The sequence below is a fragment of the Protopterus annectens genome, chromosome 8.part0, assembly GCF_019279795.1.
Source record: "Protopterus annectens isolate FY-2018-M chromosome 8.part0, PAN1.0, whole genome shotgun sequence".
In the NCBI taxonomy this organism is placed as follows: Eukaryota; Metazoa; Chordata; order Ceratodontiformes; family Protopteridae; genus Protopterus; species Protopterus annectens.
The window spans coordinates 1,147,913,218-1,147,937,486 of NC_056741.1; the positions used below are offsets into that span (position 1 = coordinate 1,147,913,218).

At 43.3% G+C, this 24,269-nt stretch overlaps 1 protein-coding gene across 2 annotated transcripts in view; it reads right to left on the reverse strand.

Annotated features, from left to right (window-relative positions):
- The window catches only part of VLDLR (very low density lipoprotein receptor), a 348,579-nt gene that overhangs the window by 183,436 nt on the left and 140,874 nt on the right, over positions 1–24,269 (reverse strand). For both annotated transcript variants that reach the window (XM_044080659.1, XM_044080658.1), the window contains exon 5: positions 21,906–22,277. In XM_044080659.1, coding sequence (XP_043936594.1) covers positions 21,906–22,277 — 372 coding nt within the window. The remainder of the gene's footprint in view (positions 1–21,905; positions 22,278–24,269) is intronic.

The window sequence follows — 24,269 nt, forward strand, 5'->3', positions numbered from 1 at the left end:
GATTTTTGAAAATAAATTTGTGGGAGTCAGGAACCCTGTAATATCTGTCTGGCTTACTAGGAGCCAGAGGTAGGGAATAAGGAGCCATGCTTTACTCCAAGAACACAACAATGTCTAAAAAAAGAGGAGGTATTGCCAAAGGCCTATGCTGAGGAAGGAAATCCCTAAGCCTCTTTTTGATTCAGAGAAGTCTACTCTCCCAGAAGTGCTCCCTTAAAGTATGCAAAGTCTCTCCAAAAGAATAATCTTCGGGAGATGGGATGGATTCCTCTGCATCAGAATCCTCAGAATGGAATAGAAAATTCCTGATCAGAAGAGGAATCAGAGGAAATGGAAACCTGATCTAAAGATTTCCAATCCGTGCCTTGCATAGGCCTCAGCAGGGGGGGCATTGGGAACTCCCGATCAAGGTAATTAAAATCCTCAGCCATTTTGATCTGTTTTTTTAGGCATAGGAGCCTGAGCACATGGCTCGTGCATCAGGTTTTAGACTGTTTTTGACCTTGTTTTTGTTGCTGGCATCTGTTTAATGTAAAAATGTTGAGGCCTGAAAACACCCTCAGAAGCCGGTGCCTGCTCAGCAGCTCTGGACCCATCAGAGACATCCATGGGTTCAAGTGGCATACCAGACTTCAAATGGGTCTAGTGGGCATCAGGGGCTGCAAAGGCACCTCACCAGCGACTAGCTTAGAAGCTTCAACGGTTTTGGACCTAGACTGTCTTTTTCCTTGCGTTTTTTGTGAACTCTGGTAGTCCGATTGCTAACAGATGACATTTCAGGATAGTTAAATCTTGAACCAAAAATATTTAGAAGCAAAAATATACTGACACTTTAGTGCGTTGGTTAAATCCAGCACAAGAGACAGCAAGGCACGTTATGATCAGGGCCTAGGCAAGGAATACAGTATAAATGAAAATCCTTGAGGCATTTGCTTCCCACAAGTAATTCAATTAACTTTTACTGACATCTGTAAGGATCAAGAAAAATTTCCCCAATGGGGTACTTGGCTTTAGTTTAAGACTTCTGCACTGAAACTCTATGAAAATTTCAGGAGTCTACCAACTGGCACTTGTGAACTGCATCTGCTTAGAGCACTGCGCAGCAAGACAGACTGAATAAAATGGTGTCCGCTGCATGTTTTATACCCCTGATGACCAGACATGGAAGAGGAGACTGCAACTGATGCAGGACCCAAGACTTGTTATTCAGGCTGACTGAGGGCAACCCATCAGCAGATTACCCAAATGTAATGGCTGCAACAGTGAAACACGAGATAATCCCTGTATTCTTCCCTTAAGGCCCATTGAGTACAATGCTTCTTTTGGCATGTACCTCAAAACACATGCAGCAGCTGGCAAGACCAGAGGTTCCTCTCCAGGAGAATCCAGGGCCTCCCTACACAAGCCCTATCCTCTACTCAGTTTCATACAGAGTCCTCAGAGGTGGCTTGTGTGGGGCATACAAGGTGATCAGACCCCACTTCCATGGGACTACTGCACATCTGCAAGTCAAGCTCCACGAGCAACACGTGCAGCCTCAACCTGGTCTGCAACAGGACAGATTTGTCAGAGTCTCCCCCATCCATGTCAAGCAGAGTACCTCTACCACGAGCACAACCTGGATAACTTGATGGGAAACAAAGTATACCCCTGGGATTCCATCCATGTCCCTGCTAGACAGGGGCATCAGGTGCTGACTTGTTTAAACATGGGCTAACTCTTGGCTAGGCTTACAAAGGCCTCAGGACCAATAGCCTAGTAACATCCTACTATACTGTATGCATCTGACATCCAGGGAGACTAAGGAGGCTTGTGGCAGAATTACAGGGAACAATGCTTGAAGAGTTAACATACAGAAGATTGGTACCTTCAGAAAGGTGTTGGAGGCCCATCTTTGAGGAGTCTCATCTCAAAGGTGAACTTTCTGGGCAGCAGACAGATTAGAAACCTTCCATTTTGGTATTGAGGGACCGACTTAAGACAACCATTCAGGAAGTACCTATGGAAAGGTTAGGTAGTTCCATGCTCTTAAGGAAGGCAAGGAGTCCCAAACCAGAAAGTATTTTTTTGAATGAGAAGCCAGGAGTAGAGTTATGCTTTCCCAGACTGGCAGGGATGCACTGAAAAAGTGGAATGGGGTAAACTAGACAGTGGGAACCAGGCTAATCTAGAAAGGGCCACTTCTGTAGGAGCAGCCCTGGACTGCCTAGGTCTCCTACCATCCTTTGTTTTAGGTGAAGGGGGCCACAGTTGCCCAAGGTAGTCTTTGGGTAATTTTTCTGGAACTGGGTAATTTTTCTGGAATTTAGGCACTGGATAAAACTGCTTTAATTCCTGCATCCTTTTTCCTGTAATATTTAAAATTAGCTGCTGGACAACTAAAGTGGAACTATCCAAAGGGGCATCCATAAGCTTGGATGCAATATCCTCTGGTAATTGGAGTCAACCAGGAGAAGCTGGTTAAGAGAGCCAGAAGCAGCTGCCCTGGCAGATGCCTTTGCAGCAACATAGCTGCATTTGATTGAGTGGCAGACTACCTGTGAAGTTCCCAGCAAGGATGCAAAGTCTTACAGTCAGGAAAATCAGAAGTTACCTAGGACAGTTGGAAGGTCTAAGGCAAACTGTCATGTGTTTGGTAATTAATGCCTCTAAATGCCAAGGTGGCTGGAGTGTACACTGCCTAATCCTTGCAGGTTCCTGCGGTCCTCATCTGAAGGAGAGGTTTAAGGAAGTAAGCTGGGTGGTTTGAAGCCACTGAAAGATGGATCTGCTGAAGGACTTTTACATTTCATCCTCCAGGACCCTAGTAAGGCTTCTTGGGAATAGGAGGTTGGAGCCTTGGAAGCAGAGGCAGTCATCCAGGAAAGCAGATAGCTGAAGGACTGGAGAGTCCACCTGCAGAAGATTGCAGTACCTTTTTTGTACTTAAAATACCAGAGTGCTATCCCATTTGAAATGTTCTCATTTTAAGTAAGGTCTCAAAAGGACAGTTCTTTCATGGGAGTCCATTCCATTGGAGGACTCTGTGGAAGCAGGGGGAGATCTGTGAGGAGTAGCTCAGAGATTTAGAGGCCTCCATCTGAGGAAACATCTTCCCCTTTTCTGTGGATATTGCATGGCAATGTAGGGACTGAAATCCCAGAGTGGGGCTCATGGGCCACAAGAGGCTTGATGCGACCCATATTGAACTGTTCCATTCACCATGAGGTTCCTTTGGAGAGTAAAATGTTTTGCTTTTGATGTGGGTCTACCCTATGTAATGTTAGTAAGCCTACATTCAATATCAGGAGTGGAATTCCCTCCCACACCAGGATCCGAGATGCCCCTTTAGGTCCTATGTCAGGAGTGGAATTCCCTCCCACACCAGGATCCGAGATGCCCCTTTAGGTCCTATGTTAGAAGCCTAGATTCCCACTTGTACATCCTAGCAGATGCCTGCTCAGCCTTTGAGGATGTGCCAGTGGTTGGATCCAACACAGCCTCAGGCTTGGCCTGCAATCTAGAACCAGAAACCTGCATCTGAGCTCTTGTCCGTCTTACACTTCTGTATGAAGAGTCACAGCTGCAGGCATCTGCTTTTTACTTAGTGACCAACTACTTCAGGCCCAGAGCATCCCTCCACACTTCAAGTGCTGTTTCCACATAAATGGCCAACGAGAAAAGCCTACTTACAAGGGTCTTTGGTACAAAGGCCTGGCAAATGGGACAGGTTGTGCGATAGGCCTGGCAAATGGGACAGGTTGTGCGATAGTGGGTAGGCCCTAAACAGAAGACTGCTCTGGGGAATTTGTCTTCCACAATGGCATTTGCTTTTGGCCAACATACCACTACACAGTAAAACTTCTCAATGGGGCACTTACCTGAGAATTTGCAGAAAACAAATGGCTAAGCAAGCAGACTGATGTTCAATGTGGCATATGGACTGGCAGCAGAGAAGTTATGGTAGATGGGTGCTTTTACGGCATAAGTGAAACAGTCTGTGCTATGTACCATGCATCCTTCAGTAGTGAAAGGATTGTATACTGGCTGCCAGATCCTGCAGCACACATTTCCATGTTAATAAACAGATGAATAGGACTTCTACACCGGAGAATAACTAGCCTCCTGGGAAGTCATTAACAAGAGGACAAAAGTCCTGCCCTCAGTCTGGAAGGTCAGAAGTAACATGGGATCACAGTCAAATACCTGGACATATGGGTCTAACAGCCCTAAGCGCAAAGGTGTCAGAAGTATAAACCTTCTGAAGCCTTTCCTTGGTCCTGCTATCTGAGGGCAGCAACTGGGAGAAGGAAGCAATTGAAAAGGCCTGCAAGAGGTTGGACACTCAGGACACCTGCTGATAAGTTTAGTCCTCAGGCAACATAGAACCTCGGGTTTCTTGGGGGGGCAGGGGGTTGAGCCTGGACTCTAGCATTAGAAAATGCATACAATTAGCAGCCAGAACAGGAGGAACAGAAGGCCTGGAAGAATCTAAGCAACCCATACCTTTTTGTACCTCAAAGAATTCCATCCTCTACGGTCCCCAAAATAAATCTCTTCAATGGGCATATCAGGACTAGACTAATTCCTGTCTTTACATTATGGCTCAAAGGAAGAAAGAGAAAGCAAGGGATTCCTCATCTGAATCCAGCTCTTCCTCAGGAATTTTTCCCTGGGTCTTAAGGGGAGTAGGGGACCAAGGGGGGCTGGAACAGAACGTTTCTATGCCAAAGCACTAAACCCTGAGTAAAAAAGACTGCCACTCACTTTACTCCTGCTATAAAAGGACCCTCAATGTGTTTAGTCTTTTCTTCCAATGGGATGTCCACATTACAGAATTTGGAAGGCTCTGTCCCAGGATGGCATTCAATGACACTAGGACAGAGTAACACCCCTCAAAGATAATCAGCCACAGTTCTGCCCCCCCCCCCCCGTGTCCAAAGCAGATATCTGCACTGCCCCCTCAGATGTGCTTAAACTCCGATCCCTGCTGGCCTCCAATCAAATGACAAAGCTGAGTAAACCTCCAGCCACTCAGGAGATGCATCCAGAGGCTGAGCAGCAGAAGATTCTGGCGTACGCTTCTTGGCCTTCAATGACTGCTCATTTCACAAGCTCAAGATGCCAATTCAAGATAAAAGCACCAGCACCAGAGATGAGAGTTGCTGCACAGGGTTTTAGGGACAAAGCCCACGACTCCTTTGGCACCTTGCACAGCCATGTATCCTGTTCATCAAAACACTGCTTTTTGGTGAATCAGTCTCGCACACTGGCATTTAGTCTTAGAGGATATGAAACCATAAAAGCAACAAAACCCACAATGGGGCACTTATTAGCAATGGTTTGTTAAAACTGGCAATCTGAACATGGGTGCAACTGACCAGAGGTGGCATTTTGACTGGTGGCAAAGTTCCAAGGATGGTATGTCCCAACATCACCTTTACCCCCTATGCTACATGCATACATGTGACTTGCAGCATTCCTTAAAGCAAACCAATGCTCTGGTATACTGGCCAGACATCTGGCTGCTGTTAATACTGCAACAGTGAAATGGAAGGACATCACATGACATGCATTCCCCTCAGCTTTGATACTACATACACCTATTCTAAACACAAGACATACTGATGAACATTTCAGAATCCATTATACTACACTATACAAGCAGTCACTTAACTCTTGCTGCCTCAAAGCAGTTTTTCTTTATCCCAGACTGGTATAAAGATCAGTTATGGATAGCTACAATGCTTAAATGTAGCATCATGCATGCTTGTTCTGGTGGTCAATCTTAAACATCCAGGAATTTTCAGCTTTAGTATACACAATAGTATTTGGATTAATTCCTTTACCCTGGCTTCATGACATTGTGCTCCGTTTGCATAGGTATATTTCAGTATACTTAACAGGAACTGGTTTCTGGCTCCTGTACCAAAAAGCAGTCCAACTCCAGCTTTGCTCTAGTTTTAATCAAATCTTACGGTGAAGTGGTCCAGATGCCCTGGATCACTACTTGGAAATGCATGATCCACTACCAACTATGTAGACCTGCAGATTAATACATTTAATAAGACACAGATCTTGTACAAATACAAATTATCAAAATCGATATTGCCTTATAAAAATGTGCTGGTATGTCAAGAATGTGAAGATAGACAGATTAACATTATGGTAAGATCTTTATCATGCCAGTCTTCAAGTCCTTGGCAGGGCCCAGTCTGAATCTGGGGGAGGTCTCAAGGAAGGATTGCAGAGCTGAAGGATGCCCTTTTTCTAGTGACCAAATCCAGTTTGTAATGAGTAACAGTTATGTGGAGAAGCCCAAGTAGCTGCTGCCCAAATATCCAAGAAAACTTTGGAATGAGACACCGCAGATGCAATTACTGCTCTGGTGGAGTGTTTACAGGCCTTAGTAGCCAATTGCTTTTGCAATATACAGACAATACAGTCCTTAATCCACTTTTGCTAACAACTTGACAGTTTACCTTTTTGCCACTGAAAGGCAATCCAACAGATTTAATTTTGAATTTTATCCTGTGTAAATAAGAGTTGTCTATGTATATTTAATAAATGGAGAAAATACTCCTCAAGTTAAGAAAACTAAGTTACAGTTTAAGGTTGGATTCAGAAACTACCTTAGACAGAAGAGGAGAAGTAGGATTAATTCAAGGAGACCCTATGAAAAATTATGCAAGGTTTACAGGATAAGGTTTGAACCTCTGAAATTCCCCTGGCTGAGGTGATTGCCACCAAAAACACTGTTTTCCAAGAGGAATTTTAGATTGCATTGTCTGAAGGTTCAAAAGAGGGAATAAACTAAGGATTGCAGAACTAAAATGTAGGTCCCAAGGGACAGATGGTTCCTTATACGGGGGTCAGAGCATCAAGGACCCCTTCAAAAAGGCTTGGACGTTTGGTAAAGACGAGCCATCCAGACCAGAGTGAAAATTGGCCATCGCTGCTAGTTGCACTGTTTTGGTAGACGCAGAGGCCCCCCAATTTAAAAAGTAGTCTATAACCTTATCGACTGGAGCTAAATAAGGATTAATATTAAAATTTAGACATCCAGAGAATTTCCCATTTGCTGAGATACAATTTAGTGGAGGGTTTGTGACTAGCCAAAACAATTTAGAATGCCTGGCAATCATGGGAATTGGAGAAGCCAGAGAGCTTGAGGTTCTGCAGATCTGGGTGAACCAATCTACAAGTGGGACAACAGGTCCCAGAGCAGTGGCAGCTCGTGCAATTAGGATGCAGGACTGCACCCCCCCCCCAGCTTCCAGCTTTACAAAACTAAAATCTCAGAACTCACATGCATGCTTGGAAACTAATCTGGACTACTGTTTAACCAGTCCAGATTTGGAAAGGTAGTCTGCAGATGCCACAAAATTCTATGCAGTTACAACTGCATAGACTGAAAGGGGATCAGACTGCAAGGTCTGCAGATGTTTGGAATGAACTAGAGGCAGCGCACAGACTGGAGGGGGATTGGACTGGAAGGTCTGCAGTCTGTGCATGCTTGGAACTAGTCAGAGCATGCATTCTTGTTCTGGAGCAGAGAAACAGGAGCTGCTGCTTTGAATGGGGGGACTTTCACTGCTTATTTTTAATGGGACTCTGTACATGTGTGTAATGCCCCAGTTAACTGGTGGCTAGAGAAACTCTGGCTCAAACCCTCAACCTTGGGTGCAGGTAGCAAGAGCCTGAATTCCCTCCCCATCACCACTTGGGAAAAGCATTCAGATTTTTGCCTCATTTTTGTTCAGTTCCTCAAAATGTGTTTTTTTGGATTTTGAATTCACTAAATGAAGACATTTGAATTTCAGACTTTATTCTTCAGGAAGTACATGGTAAAACATTTTATTCTAGCAATTTTCCAAGATCAATATTCAAAATTGATGCCTTTTTTGGGGCTGTATTTCCCATTATTGGCTTTGTGCAGGTTCTTAGTGCAACATACCACTATGCCAAATCAGCTGTTTAGTGAATTCATTTCTCACCATAGCTCTTAACCTCTTGGCACAGACTGTAGTGCACAGGGGTCCTGGGTTCAAGTCTTGGCAGTAAAATGCATGCCAGCAGAACAGCATTTTATTCTAGCAACTTTTCAAAGTTATACAAGCAGTTTAAAACCTGTTCCTGGTTTTTGGGCTTTTGCCCGCCCCCCCCCCCCCCCAAAAAAAAAATTGGCTTTCCAGATTTGTGCTCATGTGCTTGCAAAGTTGAGATACAGTTGAGTGTTGAATGGATTTTACAAGGAGCCAAGAGCTTCAGGGGAAGAGATGTTTAGTGCTGCTTATGCTGAGTGTTTGCATTGTTAACAGCACAACAGGTAGTGTACTTGTTTTGATGCAGAAGGCTGTGGGTACTACTCAGTATGTAAATGGATTGCCGATCCTGTACAGTGTTGTACTTTCAAAAGGGGGTGGATGCTGCAGTCCTGAGAATGCTCTCTGACGGAGATACCTAGTAACCATCAACCTATCAGTTTGCCATCTATTCCCTATTGCAATATTACTAGCTTAATGTAACCTGGGCAATTTATTCAAGGGCAACAGGCACTATTTGTAGATAAAACAATGAAAAAAGTTGTTTGCTAGAAGCAGCCTCATTATAAATATCTAAATTCCACATTAGAGAACTTTACTTCTGCAGAGATGGTGCATATTTAGATACTGTTGGATTGTAGAAGTTTGAGTAGACTTATGATGGAAATGTTCTGAACTGGGCAGTTTTGGTCATTATTGCTGCATGCATTTTGTTTACTGGAAAAATGTTCAAAAACAATTTAAAACACCCTCTAACTGTACTGTACAAGGAATATACAGTAATACAATCAGGAAGGTGCAAAGAACATGTTTCGTGTGCAAGGGGCCTAGGACTTGAAAACGTTCCAAAGTTTCTTTATCTGCCACTGGTCAGATAAATTCTTTTGGATGCGAGTTTCAATGCAGTTTCAAGAGTTTGAAAAGTAATGGGGCATTGGAATGGCTGCAGGGGGAGGCCCCATTCAACCATGATTTTGTGAAGGGGGCAGCAAGCAGACCACCCCGGCTGAATGTCAACTGTCCAGATTTTTACAGAATGAATAGTTTTGCTTTTTTTTATTTTTGGTTTGCTTCTAGGTTCTCGTTAGATTCTCGGCTGGGGTGCCTTCTGTGCAGAGTTTGCATGTCCTCCCTGTGGTCGTGTGGGTTTCCCTCTAGGTACTCCTGTTTCCTCCCATATCCCAAAGACATGCTGTGGGTGGATTGGACACTCCAAATTGGCCCTAGGTGTGTGCATGTGTGCCTTCTGTGGAAGGTTGGGGTGCCAGGCTGGCAGTGTGTGCATATGTGTGCCTTCTGTGGAAGTTCAGGCTGGCATCGTAAAAACTCCACAGCCAATCATGAGTAGACAGGTGATCTGCTGTGGCGACCCCAAACAGTGAAAAGCCGAAAGATTTTTGGTCCGCTTCTTATTTTTGGTCTTTTCCTCAATTTGTGGTTTTCTGGCAAATCATTTAGGAATGAAGTCACTAATGACATTAAGGCTGACTTCATACCCTTCAGAAAAAGGCATGCTAAGCCACAACCTGTTCTATTTATAGAACAGCAGTTTTTACCACTGCCTGCATACTCCCCCAATATATTTGGCCTGGTCTAGATTCTGTTTAGGTTCAGAGGTACGTGCAAATAAACCACTATAGACTTTAGTATATCTAAACCTCAACTGTCCCTGACTGGCTCAAAATTTTGCTCTCCCCCTAATAATCCCTGTTCAAAAGGGCAATTTTGGAAGAAAATGGAGGGTTTACAATTAATTGTAATGAGTGATTTCCTGTGCTTGCTTTGTTTCAGAAACGCATGTAGATTCCCTTAATTTTGTTAGCTGCTCAATGTAATACCAACATTAAAAAAGCATCCCATCTTTGACAGATTCCCAGCTGTATTGTGTGGCTATTTTATATTTTGCATCATATTTGTGGTTTTCTGGCAAATCATTAAAGACTGAAGTTAGGAAATAGTGACAGGCAGAGTTTCACATTTCATACCCTTGAGAAAATATTTATACAAGACCTACTATTCTATTATCTAAATTTATAAGAGCAATATTTTAAAAAAAAGTCCTTATTTTGGGGTCTGTCCCATTTCTATTTATGGCTTTGTCCAGATTTCTTGCTCTGAAGTTAAGCTGTATGAAAAATGTCAGGGCCATCACCAGCCAGTGACATACTTGTTGCACCCCACTCAATGTAGTGACTCAGATGTCCAAGCAAGGCAAGGAGCAATTATGCAGTGCAAGTGTGCAGAGTACCCCCCCCCCCCCCATGCAAGATACACCCAGTACTACAGCTGATTTTCATCTGTCCTTGATTTTGCAGAATTCTGGCTTGGTCATTTTTATACTGTTGATTTATGCTTATTCAGAAAATGCATGCTGTTGCACTGCCTGTTGCTCTGTTTAAGTAGCAATGCTTTAATGACCATCAGGTAAGATGCAAGTAATCTGCGGTGGTGGTGCTGGGGTAGCGTTGTCGCCTCAGTAAGATGCTGACCGGTTCAACTCTCAGCTAGAGAGTCTTGCATGGGGACATGCGTGAATGGGCATACCTTCATTGAAGTTTGTGCGTTAGGGCTGGCAACTCAGCATGTAAAATCAACTGCCAATCATTAGCGGACCGAGTTCCACTGTGGTGACCCTTAACCAGGAAAAGCCAAAAGACACAAGGTAAAACGCAAGTAAGCTTTGAGCATACCATTAAACATTGAAAGCCTTTTTGTTGCCATGCAGAGAATATTTACAGAACTAGCAAAGTATAAGCCTTGGGTATTGAAATGCATAGGACTATTTGTAATGAAGGACAGGATTACAGTATTTTCAGCTCACTACATTTGTTGGAGACCTACCGTCATCTTTGCAGGCTTTACCAGTAAACGAAACAGAATTCCAATCATGCGTGGTCCATAACCTGTGCAGTAATCCTTTAAGCAATTTATCTTGAGCTTGTTTGCTGTTAATTTACTTTTTGCTGTTAATTTACTGTGTTTTCCCCATGAAACAAGTAGATAGGTCAGGCAACAGGTCTTTTTGGATAAGAAACTTTTTTTTTTTTTTTTTTTTTTTTTTTTTTTTTTAACACAAGTGAGGGCATCAAAGATTGCTTGGTACTTTATAAAGCCGAATATAAATTATAATTAAAACTGTAGTGCAATAAGTGGTTTGAGTCTAGTGCTGCTTTTGACTGCCATTCCAGTAATGCATTTAAAAAGTATTTTCATGCCTCAACATTTTTTCCATCTAGATATTACGTAAGCCGTCAGCCGTCATGTAGCCAATGCATTGAAATTTCTACACTTGGTTTTGTCTTGCCTGAACTGACAGTTTGGCACCCAGGGCAGCTTATTTAAAGCCCCAGTTTTTGTGGCTTGCATATAGCTCTGTCCCTCCCCTTTTGAGCTGGTCATACATCTTCCCATTGGCCCCACCCATTCAACTGTCTCCTGCAACCCTCCTTTGATTTGAATCACCAGCCACCAGTCCCAGAGTAGGATCCAAGCTTATGAGTTTCCGAACTAGGAGAGGCCAAAAGGGAAGCCAGATTTGTAGATATTTTCAACCAGATTGCTCTCAAAATTGGGATACAAGAGGGATCTGGGAGAAAGCATAAAGTAGGGAGCCAGTTTTGGAGAACAGCATCTCTCGGTAATTCCACAGGAGGGGGGAAATCAGGGCAAAGTAGCTGCTGCATGTGTTCAGAGGGGATGCAAATAAGCTGCAAGGCTGTCCCCAAAGGTGAAACATCCTGCCACCCAAGAGGCATCAGATTTCTGCTTAATCTGTCTGCAATCATGCTGGAGCTCCCCAAAATGTGTTGAGAAAGTGGTTGGATAAAACAAATCTCCCATTATCAAACTCAGTGTAGCATCTTGTTCCACCTAATTTGATGTACCAGACTGCCATGTAGTCTGTATGAATTGCAATAGTCAAGGGAAGGGTTCGGTGACATGCTTGCAATGTTAACAGCATTGCCCTCCTCTAGAGCACCGAAATGCAAAACTGGCCAACTCTGCAAAGTGCCTTTGAAAGAAGGTCTCCCCTCATCCCATCTGAGACACGTTCGTGATCACTATGGCTTAGGGTTGAAAAGTGACAGCCCATCATAATTTTGTAGGAGTGAAGCCACCACTGAAGATGCTGCTTGCATCAGTTGGCAATTTTAATTGAAACATTGGCTGGTCTAACAGACCACTGGGATGCTAGCAGGCACTGAAGGATTCACATATGATAGTGCGCTAATGGGACTACAGTGATAGAAGCTACCAGACCCTAGGGCTTGTAGAAGCCTTGCTGTTACTTTCCTGTTGTGAACAATCTGGCTAACTTGACCTTTTAACCTTTGTAGTCTCTGGGTAGGGAAGCGATTGTCGTAGCAATGTTTGATCTGGGTATGGAAATTCTCTGAATCCTTGGAGAGTTTAGCTGCCCACCACTGCTGTGCATTTGAACACCCTGGGAGGATGGTGAGACCAAAGTGCAGTCCTCTGAATTGTTAAGTGACTGGCTCCCAGTTAGAAGTGCAGATATCTTTGGGACAGTTTGTCCATTTTTGTGGACATGTGTCCTGAAGATCTATAGAGCACAAGGACAAAATGAACTACGACCATCCAATATTTGGTGTGCTGAACTGATCTGGTCAGCAGGCAAATTCCATGCCTACCGAGTGATTTGAGGAGGCTGCCAGCAGGCAAATATCCAAGATGTGGAGGACTGAGCAGGAAAGGACTTAAGACACACCAATTCCCTGTGAGGAAGGTTGGATGCAAGTCCAGCCACCCGTCTTTCAGGCTCTCTGGGATGTCCCAAAAGGAATAGTCAGGGGTGGCTTGGGGGAACCTTCCCCTTAATCTAAAAATTAGCATCTTGTGAATAATTCCGTGGGGTGCTCTGGAGAGGTATCTGAACAGGACATAACCACAGTGATTATGGTTAGATCTTTAGCTTTGTGCCCATGTCCCAGGGGAGAGGCTGCAGGAAGCTCTGGTCAAGGGGAAAGCAGTTAAGGTAGCCAACTGACTGCCCTCAATGGACAATGCCCTCTCCATGGCCTGGAAGCCAGGCTCCCCTGTATGAGCCTGGAACCAAAAGGGACTCCTTTGGAACCACGGTCCCACCTCAGAGGAAGCCTCAGAGGCTGAAGCCAGGGCTGAGCTTACAACTGCAGACGCCAAGGGGCATAGACTGTTCAAAACACTGAACAGCCATCCCCCCAGACCCCACAACGAACATAAAGCCCTGGGAGATCTCAGGGTCCAAAACACCCTGAATACTCAGGATAACAATCAGTGCTGGAGAAGGGGCTCCAGACACTGAAGCAGTCGATACCAGAATTGCTTCAAGAAGGGGCTTAGAGGGTGATCTCAAAAGGGATCTACCGAAGAATACTGAATACCAGGTCTGTGGCAAATTGCTGAATGGCAACTTCAGTTCCTAGGCTTTGGGTGTCAGTGGGAGGAACTGATGTAGACCATGCTGAGGACCTCTGTGCAGAAGCAGCCACCAACAGTGCAGAGTAATGAGATGTCTTGGTTGTTGGTTCTGAGGATGCTGTCAGAACCAAAGAGCCTTCAATACCGATTCCAAGGAAGTCAGAACTGTACGAGGTCGCTTTGGACTTCTCCCTCTTACTGGAGGAAGAGTAAGGTGAACTAGCCTCTGTTCTGTACCCAGTGCAGTCTCTTCGGATTCAAAAAATCTTTGAGAATAAGCTTTAGTCTACTAGTGCCCTATGGCTAAAACTAGGGCATAGCACAGTGTACAATCCCAAGACAACACAATGAGTATGCCCATCTGAATTGGGCATTTTTTTTATTGCACTTAAAATGCCTTAAACACAAAGGTGCCTTTTGCTGGCCTGTCTCCATAATGTTAAAACACTTAAGTACTCCAGTAAACTACACGGGAACTAACATTTAAGGAATTAAAGAAAATACCAAAGGTAAACTGGAAAGGTACCAACAATGGTAAGCAAGGCTACCTCAACTCATTCATTCCAATAGAGATCAGGTTTGCAGCAACTTCCAATGGTAGTATTCTTTAGGTTCTAGGTCTTATTATAAATGTGTTTTACTGCAACTTGGTTTATTTTGCAAACTTACAATCTCAGCAACCACTCAAGTTACACCGTCAGCATGTTGCTCATCTAGCAGAGAGCTTTTGTTTCAGGCCAGGGAGTTCTGCCAGTGTTCTGGTGGAGATTTAAAAATGTGAATATCTATATATTAAATATCAAAACAATATTTACCTACACTAGAAGTCAAATATCAATGCAGTTGTATTTGCTATCGTGTAAGCTTTTGAGATGAAATCTTAAAATCTTGTACATGGCATGGTTTTGGAATTGATGCAAATATGAACAAACAGTATTTGACGCCTAGAGGAGTCAGGAGTTGGCTGCAGACGCACCTCGAGGCACTCTGATGCAACGAGTTAAGGTAGAGGAAAATGGGATAATGGGATTACATGCAAAACAGGAAACTGGAGCAGGTAGAGGAAAATGGGATAATGGGATTACATGCAAAACAAGAAACTGGAGCAGGTAGAAAAGGAAGTAACTTCCTGCTTTGCTCGGGAGCTTACAGAAGTCTGGCACTGAAGTGGGAAATGAGGTAATTTGGTGAGGAGCATTACAGGTAGTGCTGAGCTAGTGTTGGCACACTAGAGCTGGAATGGTAGCCTCTGTTACAAGGGTTTGGAATCAAACCCACTGTCAAGGACTATTGTCCCACTCTCAAGTACTATGAAAATAAGATCAATTGGGTAAATCTCCATTTTATACATCAGTCAGGCTGTCATCTAACAATCTCTGAAAGTCTCTCCTACCTTTGAAACAGATGCCTGACTCAGTCTTGCAATCCATCTCTGTCCTAGCCTCATCTTGCCTTCTTCACATCTCAAATTGTGATTGCTTTTCTGCATGTGCCAAGACCACCATAATCCATTTTGACTTTTGCAATTGAAGCTAGTTTGGCTTCTGCTCTTACGACCTTCTGTCCCACACTGCATCCTACCACCCATGTCATACTTCATCCCATTCACCTCTAGCTTCAACTGTTCTGCCTTTACTGCCCACATTTCTGTACCATACAGTAATGGCTGCACCACTAATTTTGTACGCCTTGCTTTTCAGCTTTGGCATTCTTCTGAAATACACTACAGCTGACGCTGCCAATTGGCTGCAACTCCTCTGGTTCTGGCTTTGAGCTCAGACTCCTTATACCACCCTCCCAGACACTACCTGCAACACCACCCTCCCAGACACTTGGAAGCCATTAACCTGCAACACTATTTTCCCTTCCATCTCCATTCTCAGCTTTGGATTTCTCCAGCTGTATTTGTACTTCATTTTACCCCATGTGCCTTAAGTTTTGCACCCCCATTACCCTATACTTCAGACTGCACATGCTCAATGCCACATAGGCTGCATATAAACTGATCTGCCCCTCCGATCTGTTAATGTAGTCCACTAGTATGAGCAGCAGTGGGCTCAGCTGAACCATGATGCACACCCACTAGGAACTCCTGAGACCAAACAATGTTTGCACCAACTACCACCAATTCTGGCATTTCCAATCACTACAGAACTGCCCTAATCAGCTTTATGACCTTGTTGCATGCTTAAATCCAAGTCTAAAAATGCCCAGTTAGTACAGAAGCTAGAAAAGGAGTAAAGTTCCACTGCAATCAGTTCAGTTCTGCTACATCCTGATCAGGATCTGAACTGCATCTCCCTCTACAGATTTTTTTCATGCAATGTGACAGGAGTTGGATACCTCTATACTGCCCAAATTTGTCAATGTCCCCTTTGCCCAACATTGGCACTAGTATGCTTTTCTTCCCTCCTCTGGGATATGCCTCCAAGTTTGTATTACTACACTAAAAAGACCTTTACATCCAACACCAAACATGAAACCATAAAAATTCACTTGTGAATTGCAGAATTTTTCCCAGGGCAATGAAACAATTACCCTGCACCACAACACTGCACTAAATCAAACCCTGACACCCAACTATATAACACACCAAATCTAACTATATATACACCAAATCCAAGATCACACTACAGTGGGGAAAAGGGCAAAAATTTGTTTACCAACTACTTCCTAACCCTGGGAAAAATTCCACAATTCACAAAAGTGAATGGACAGTTGTCGATGGAGGTGTTGGGACGTACAGGTCTTTCAATGTAGTATAGACATGCCTTTCCAGACTGCTACAAGTACTCCGGAACCATTTCTCCAAATCTCAGCCAGCGCCATTACATCTAGGACCTAATCTGAGCCTACTTCATCCCAACTTCGTTTTCCTTAGTGCCATTTTCTGCTGTAGTGGGCTTCTATCATAGCTCATCCAAGGCACTGCAGTTTGTGGCATTTTCAGAAGCTGAAGTATTCCTTCCATCTGCCTTTGCCCTGTGGACTGATGCAGGTTACTGACATTTTATGAAGGGTGTCAGACCATCTCTTTCCTAGACTTTTGCATCTGCATTCCGCCACCTCACTGAAGCACTGCCATTCCCCCACCCCACTTATTTCCTCCTCTTGAACTGATGTACTCTCCAGTCAACTTCCAGGTATGCATCCTGGTCTTGGTTGACCTTTGAGCTTTCCAACTAGTGCTTGCAGTTGGTTGTGGTAACCAGTTTATGCTGTGGGCTGATCTCTGGGATAACTGCTAGTGCCAATTCTACCCCAGTGCCTTTCCTTACTAGGAAGTCTACCACAGTTGCATGTTAGCCACTGAGATATTGAGTCTCTGAACCATGTGTTTGCTACTACAAACCACTAGAATGGCCTCTCCTTTCTGTTGCCCCATCCATGTGGACCCATGCAATCATTCCCAGTCTATCCAAATATGTGCATTCAGGTCACCCATCACCAATTCAGGTTGCCCTGCTAGATTTAGTAGACCCTGCAACTCAAGAATACACTCCTCTCCCCCATCAACCCTATCATTAGGCTGGAGTGATCGCCATAAGCTTGTCACCAATTCAGATTACATCCCTCACTGCCTTCAGAAGCCTCTCCACAATTCCAAGACCATTTATAGCCAGTCACCCTGAGTAAATGATGGTCTTTGCTACACTGCCTTTCCATTTTTCCTTCTGGATACACAGGATGTCCAGATTCCTCCTTTCCTTCAGGTCTACTTCCAGGCTCTGTCCTGTTAGTGAACCTTGTGTAACAATTCTCAGTTCATGTTTGGCAACTTTACTGGCTTTATGTCCAGCTTTCACTGTCACAAGTAACCTAAGCTGGACAAATGAACACTGGCCAGACAGCAGCTTACTGACCCAATGCCAATGGGCTTTACAGCAGGCACATTGGCCAGCAAGAGGCACAACCCCCTCCCACCATTAGCACGTCCCTGATGTTGGTCAGAGTAGGCCAGTTCCTCAACCATCTCTGGCAAATACCCATGCCTATTATGGAGACAGTCACCATCCTCACCTAAAGCTATATTAAAAGCAGATGGCTTTGTAAAATGTAAAGCCGAGCCCTGAAGAGGACTCTTCCATCCAGAGAACTGTAGGAAAATCGGATGTTATTTATCCCAACTTCACTGGGACTTAATCCCATGCCACTACACTGCTGTGCCAGCTATATGGCAGAGTCCCAATCTACAAGTGTACCAAGACACTATCACAACTTACGGCAAGTTTCAAAGTAACCTACACAACCGGATTTTAGTCTGGCATTTGTTTGTCTGCCTTCTATTATCACCATCTTCCAGGTTTGCTTTCTACCTGTATTCCAAACATGGGCAGATTTGTTTTAAATTATTCATGTATACTACGTAACCAGGAAAAGCCAAGAGACAAACAACAAGTACACATTTGTTTAGTAATTACCAATCCCACCCAGGACCACATCCTACCATATGCTCAACCAGTTTGAAAAATGGCCTACATTCAATGCCATTTAGCATATCAACTAGAACTCTCAAATGACTGAACAGTAAACTTGGTGTTAACCAGATGGCAGACTACAGAATGTAGCAGTCCAGAATCTTGAAATAAATGCAAATGATACGTTGGCTGACCACAACAGTGGCCAACAGGTAGACATCCAGTTAAGGGCTTTGAGAAATTTGTCCATTTAAAGTTGCAGCTAACGTCCACTTCACCTGTAATACCCAACTGACATATGGGGAAGTTTATCTACAGTTTCTAGAAGTGTTTGCTGCCTTAACAGATCAAACCTCTGCCCTTACCTCATTGCTTTGCTTCCTACAAGATTAGAAAGACGAGGTCCTTGCATCCTGCAAGACTAATCTTTACAGGAGACTAATCTTTACAGGAGACTTCCCAGCTCCCTGTAGTCTGTTTTCAAAATCTGATCTCTGAAGCCTTGACAGACACGTACTGCAGTGTGCTGTAAGACATGGTTTACTAAGCATGCACAGTGAAATGGTTACTATGTGATGCAGACAGTGTTTGCAAAGTTAATGGAATACATACTTGCAAAAGTGAAGTGACTTATTTTGGGGGTGGTGTATCTAATCAGTGGGTGCTGACCTAAAACAGTGGGTAATCCTGAAATAGAATTAGTAATGCAATTATTTCGCTATATTTTACAACTGCATTCATTTCATAAAAGCTATGCAAAACTATAGGTGAGCATGTGCTGCCATCTTGCGCAAAAATGCAGGCACCAGTGTTGAAAGATACTTTCCATCCAATGTGCATGATTTGCTAAATTATTTTAACAGTGAGACTACACGTGTATAATTTACATAGATTCTGCAGTATCCCCATAACAGCAGTATGGTACCTGCTGCTTGCATCACTGGAAAGCTATTCAACACCCGAATTCTTTCCATACTTACCAGTGTTAAAGGGTCCTCTGCAAGTTGTAAAAGTTTAAATCTAAAATCTACAAACTGACTATGAATACTAATGTCTGTCACTACCATAGAGCTTGCATATTCCATTTCTGATTACAAGCTTATGAAGTGATTTTAGTAGTCTTTTGGAGAAAAGGAGCTTCTTGCCTTGTAGAACTGCAGGAAGAAAAAACTGACCAGCCTGCCATTTGCATTTGATGAAAATGCCCTTTAGATCAACCCCTACACTATCACTACCCTAGTCCTACACTATCACTACCCTAGTGAACCTAAAGACTTGTGTAGATACTTTTTGGCAATTTCTTATTGCTCACCTCTCAAGATGTCCATTTCTCAAAATGGACAGTGTTAAAATCAGTTATCCAATGGTAGAATAACCCCACCGCAAGCAGGAAAGCAATGCTGCAACCAGTCTGCAAATTACAGCACATTTGCCATTTTGAGCTGGAATACTGAAAGTCAGTGCTTAGTCTTCCTCTCGCAAGCTCTCACCTAAAGACATAGTACCCATGCTACTAGATAAACTGCTCTCAGCAGGCAGATTGGGAGATCCAGCGCATCTTACTCCAGTATGGACAGCATTAGAAGCTTACATCCCTGCCCAGTGTGCTCCACCAGCAGAGATGCCAAACAAGCTCCAGCCACCTGAGTGCATAAAGTAAAAGCTTCAATTGCAAGCTACTACTGTCTCAACCCTCCCAATGTCCCTGTTGCAGATCCTGAATTCTGCACATTTCCTTTCTCCATATAGTTTACGCAAGTGAACACTGGCTTGCACTGGAGGTCGCTGTTTAAAGATGTGCAGTAAAATGAGAGGCAGCCAACAAGGAATCCATTCAAACCAAGTTTGGCTGTAGGCACCTTTATCCCATCTTGACCCATTATCACTTTCCTGTGGTATTTCACTCACTAAGCCTAGCCACTAAATACACCTTGCTTACCACATCTTTAAACACTAGTTGCAGTTCAAGCTCTACTGCAACCAAAGCATGGAAACTAAAACTGCTCATTACTTCTGTCAGCTCATAGTCTGGACCCCTTTCCACTCTACCTTCACGCAGAGCTCATAGTCTGGACCCCTTTCCACTCTACCTTCACGCAGAGCTCATAGTCTGGACCCCTTTCCACTCTACCTTCACGCAGGCCAAACAGCATTTTGGTTGGCCAGTGCAGGATTGCATTTGATGCCTCCATGCATAGGGCATTTACCAGGTTAATACAATCATAATGGACCATTTGCAAGTAAAGCCCAGGAGAATACAACCTTCAAGTACAAAACTACACACATTAAGGATTCCACACCTACCAGGAATTTTGCACCCATTTCCAGCAATATAGCACTTGGAATTTATGTCAAGGTACAACATGTACTACACTACCCATGAATAGTAGTTAAATTACCCTTCCTTTAGCACCCCTAAGTGCACTTTTTCTTGGAGGCAAACCTAGCTGTCGAAGCAGCACCAAAGGAACAGAAGTCACAGCACCATACCAAGGTCAAGTATTCAATACCTATGCAAGTCAAACTATACAATTCAGTATGGCAAATTGTATATGCTTTGATCTCTGCATTATGCTACACTGCACAATGACAACATTGTGTGGAAAAAGCTTTCCCCATAGAGTTCAGTGCTGACAGGGTGATATGGCTTTAGTTTATGCCTGAAGTGAATTATGAAAGCCTACATAACAGCCAATGATAATGCTGGCAAAGTGCTAGGGACAAACCCTGCCAGAGGCAGAAGCACCGTCCCAGAAGACTACAGCCATGCTGCATTAATACATGCATCTGTCATGGCTTAAGTGCTGGGGACCCTTTCGTAGCAGAGAAATACAGGTACTGGAAACCAAGCTTAACATTTCATCGCTCATTTTGTTGATTAGGAAAGTCTGACTAGGACAGAGCCAAGCCTATTTTCAGTGGAGGCCCAGGGAGAAACTCTTCAGACTAGTCTTTGGATTGTGGGAGGGAGGAAACATGAGTACCCAGAGGAAAACTTCGAATGCAGGGAGAACATGCAAACTCCCCACAGAAGGCACCCTAGCAGAGACTTGAACCAGAGAACCTCTTGCTGTGAGGTGACCATAAGCAATTAACCAGTATGCCATGTGAGCATTTAGGCTAGCGAGCCATGAAAGTGATCACAGAAAAGGTTTAGGTACTGGAAATTAAAGCTTGCACTATTAAGTATAAAGTATGTGCCCCAGGTTTTGCTGCATGGTTAGGCCACAGGAAAACTGCTTTGGGGCTGTATCCTTAAATATGGGTCCTGCCTTGGGTTTGTCTCATCTAAGGAACTGTAAAGTGCATCTATTACATAAATAGAACTTTAAAAAGTTTATGAATCGAACTTTTAAAAGCTCAAAAATGTAATAAAACTAAAGAAAAACCTACCTGAACAGTTTAAGCAGAGGCAAGCCCCCTGCACCCCCACCCTAAATATACCAACTTTTAAGATCACACTACAGTGCAGAAAGAGAAATCTTCCCATTCCAGACTGTATGGAGATCTCCATTGAAACATTCAAACTTTTAAATGTTTGATCATGTGGTGTCTACCATCAACACGACAGACCCATAAAAGTATGCAGCAGATAATTGGCAGTAACCTCGTTTAGCTCAGATTCTTTCAAGTCCTGGAAATACTGGTGGTAGGAAATACTGCAGTATGGCTTCTACCTTCACAGATAAGTCATTTCTGTATTGTTTGGATCCACATCAGAACCATGGAATGGGAATGGTACAGAACCAAGTATTCTGAAGAGATTTCATGAACCACAATGCATTGCATCAATTAAGGCTTTGTAAAGATGCATTTGTACCCACTGCATTTGGATCATTTGCTATAATGCATAGCTACAACCAAATCCATAAAAAGTTGCCAAAATAAGTCACCTTGCAGGAAGAAAAATACCAAGTGCATCACCACATAACTGGAACTGCACATGCTACAGTAATGCTGGCTCAGTTTAAAAATTGTAAAAGATTTTCATTCAGTGCATGCAACTTTGATAAATTCTACTCAGGATTACTACATTACTTACAGCAATTAACCTCATCACTTCCATCCTTGCAGTCCTTATCACCATCACAACGCCACTTCTTGTGGATACACTCCCCAGAACCACATTTCACTTCATTGTTGTTGCACTGTACTGCAGGAAGTGGTTTGTGCCCACAGTGCTCCAAGGATTCATCAGACTGGTCTGCACAATCCACATCATCATCACATACCCAGTTCAGAGGGATACAAGTGGAGTTTGAACACTGAAACTCATGAGCACCACAGGTTGGTACAGTACAGTCTTTTTCGTCACTATTATCACCACAGTCATCCTGACCATTGCAGACAAAGTTCTTGGAAATACAGCGGTTACTGGAACATGTGAACTCAGTAGGACTGCATGTTACATTACCTAGAAAAAAAAAAAAAGACAAAGGTTAAAGCTCAGACCAATCAAAATTAGTCTGATAGACTACAATACTGTCTACATGCAAAACAGTGGATGTAGGAGTAAACTGCACACTTGGTGGATGTAGGAGTAAACTGCACACTTGACTTTAAAAAGCAACAAGAAAGCTAGCAGGATACCATAATAGGAAGCAAGTGACTGCTTTAAAACAGTAAAAAAATATCTGAACATCTTGCAGCTATGCTGAAGAAAAGATGCACAGTATCCCATCTGTCTTAATATGCTGCAGTCAAGTCAGAAAGGCTGCATCACTACACAACTCTAAGCTCATTGAGAAATGATTCTGCATGGATGCAGAGTTTATCTACCATATAGTTTATCTACCATATACTGCATATCTGCAGATACAGATATGGAGTGTATAGGACAGCAACCAGCATCTAAAGCAGAAGTCAATCTACAAACGCTCAGAAGCATTTACAAGATTTAAGGGGAAAACAAACCAAGCCAGCCACTGCCAGGGGAGTATTACCATCACTTTAGTGCTAAAATACAGCTAGATATAAAGCTTCAGCACAAAGCCAGAAATATTGTAGTCTTCAATTCAAGCACTAGATCAGGGGGATGCAGCACACTAGTAGAGTATGTAGAGAAGGAAGCTATCAAGTGTAGTTTGAAAATAATGTAGTCCATAGCACACCAATTCTAGGCAACAAGGACCACTTGTTGAGCCCAACACTGAGAAAGCACCTGCAAGTTGCACAAAAAACACTAGACTTTAAAGTGCTTTTGTCGTGCATAAAAAAAAAAAAATCACTTCCCAGTTATGGTCAGGCAAGCAGCATTTGTTCAGACTGCTAGAATATACAAAGCAAATTGGTCATGTGGCCATTTATGCCTTGCCAGGACATATCCCTAGACATTTAAGAAAAAGGCCAGTATTTATGAAAACCCATCCAGTTCCTTCAAGGAAGGAGGCCATATTGCTTGATCTGGTGAGAGGAAGTCTGACTAATTTGACTTGAAGCAAGTCCAGATCAGTTTCACTGGGATGATTGCAGAGAAAGGTCTTTGGCTGCAGGATCCTCAATGGTGTGGAAGAGCCATTACCCCCAAGGAACCTATTGGAGGACACTGCCTCCAACACCTTTGTATCTCAGTTTTTAGGTCCATGATCTGTCAGGAACCTTTTTGGTCGCCACCTGCTTGATATGTTGAAGCAAATACATTCCAAGGGGGGCACTGTATTCACAGATAAAGCCATGCAGAATAGTGTCAAGGGCTTCTTTGGATCCAGGGGTTCTGGCAATATGCCACATACAAGCATGGAGGCAATTACCAGTGTTACTTTAGCATATTGCATTTCCATCTTAACCTACAGCTGAAGAAACTTCAGAACCGTGAACCATCCATCTTCAAACTACAAAAACAAATTCCACTCTCACTAGTGATATTACCCAAAATAAGACCCCATTCATCTTATAACCTTTGGCAGGCATTAGATTTCATCCTGGATATTCCATATTACAGAATTACTTCCTGCTTTAGCTGTGGATTACCAGGAGTTAAACAAAACATTCCCTAAAGCCTTGCGTATTTTCAGTATAGCAAACAATTGCGGAATAGTGGTCAACTTTAGTGTTATGCCACACCAATAGTCCAACCTTTCACAAGCAAGCCATCTACAGCTAGAGAAAATTCTCCCACCACATATAATGCTACAAAGACCCACCCATTAAAGTGAACCATCTTATTTGGAACTGAACAACCTCAGTTCAAACTGATACAGAGTACAGAAAAGAAATACAGCAGGAAAACAGAGGTCTAAGGGGCTGAATTTGTAGTCAACCCTATGGAATGAAGTCTGCCAACAGGCACATGGAACCATGGAGTAAATAGGAGTTTATGAAAACCTAGAAAAATCTTGACAACCATGTGAAAGTGTTGAGGAAAGCCAGACCATGTTCATATACTGGTAGACTAAGGTATGTCACA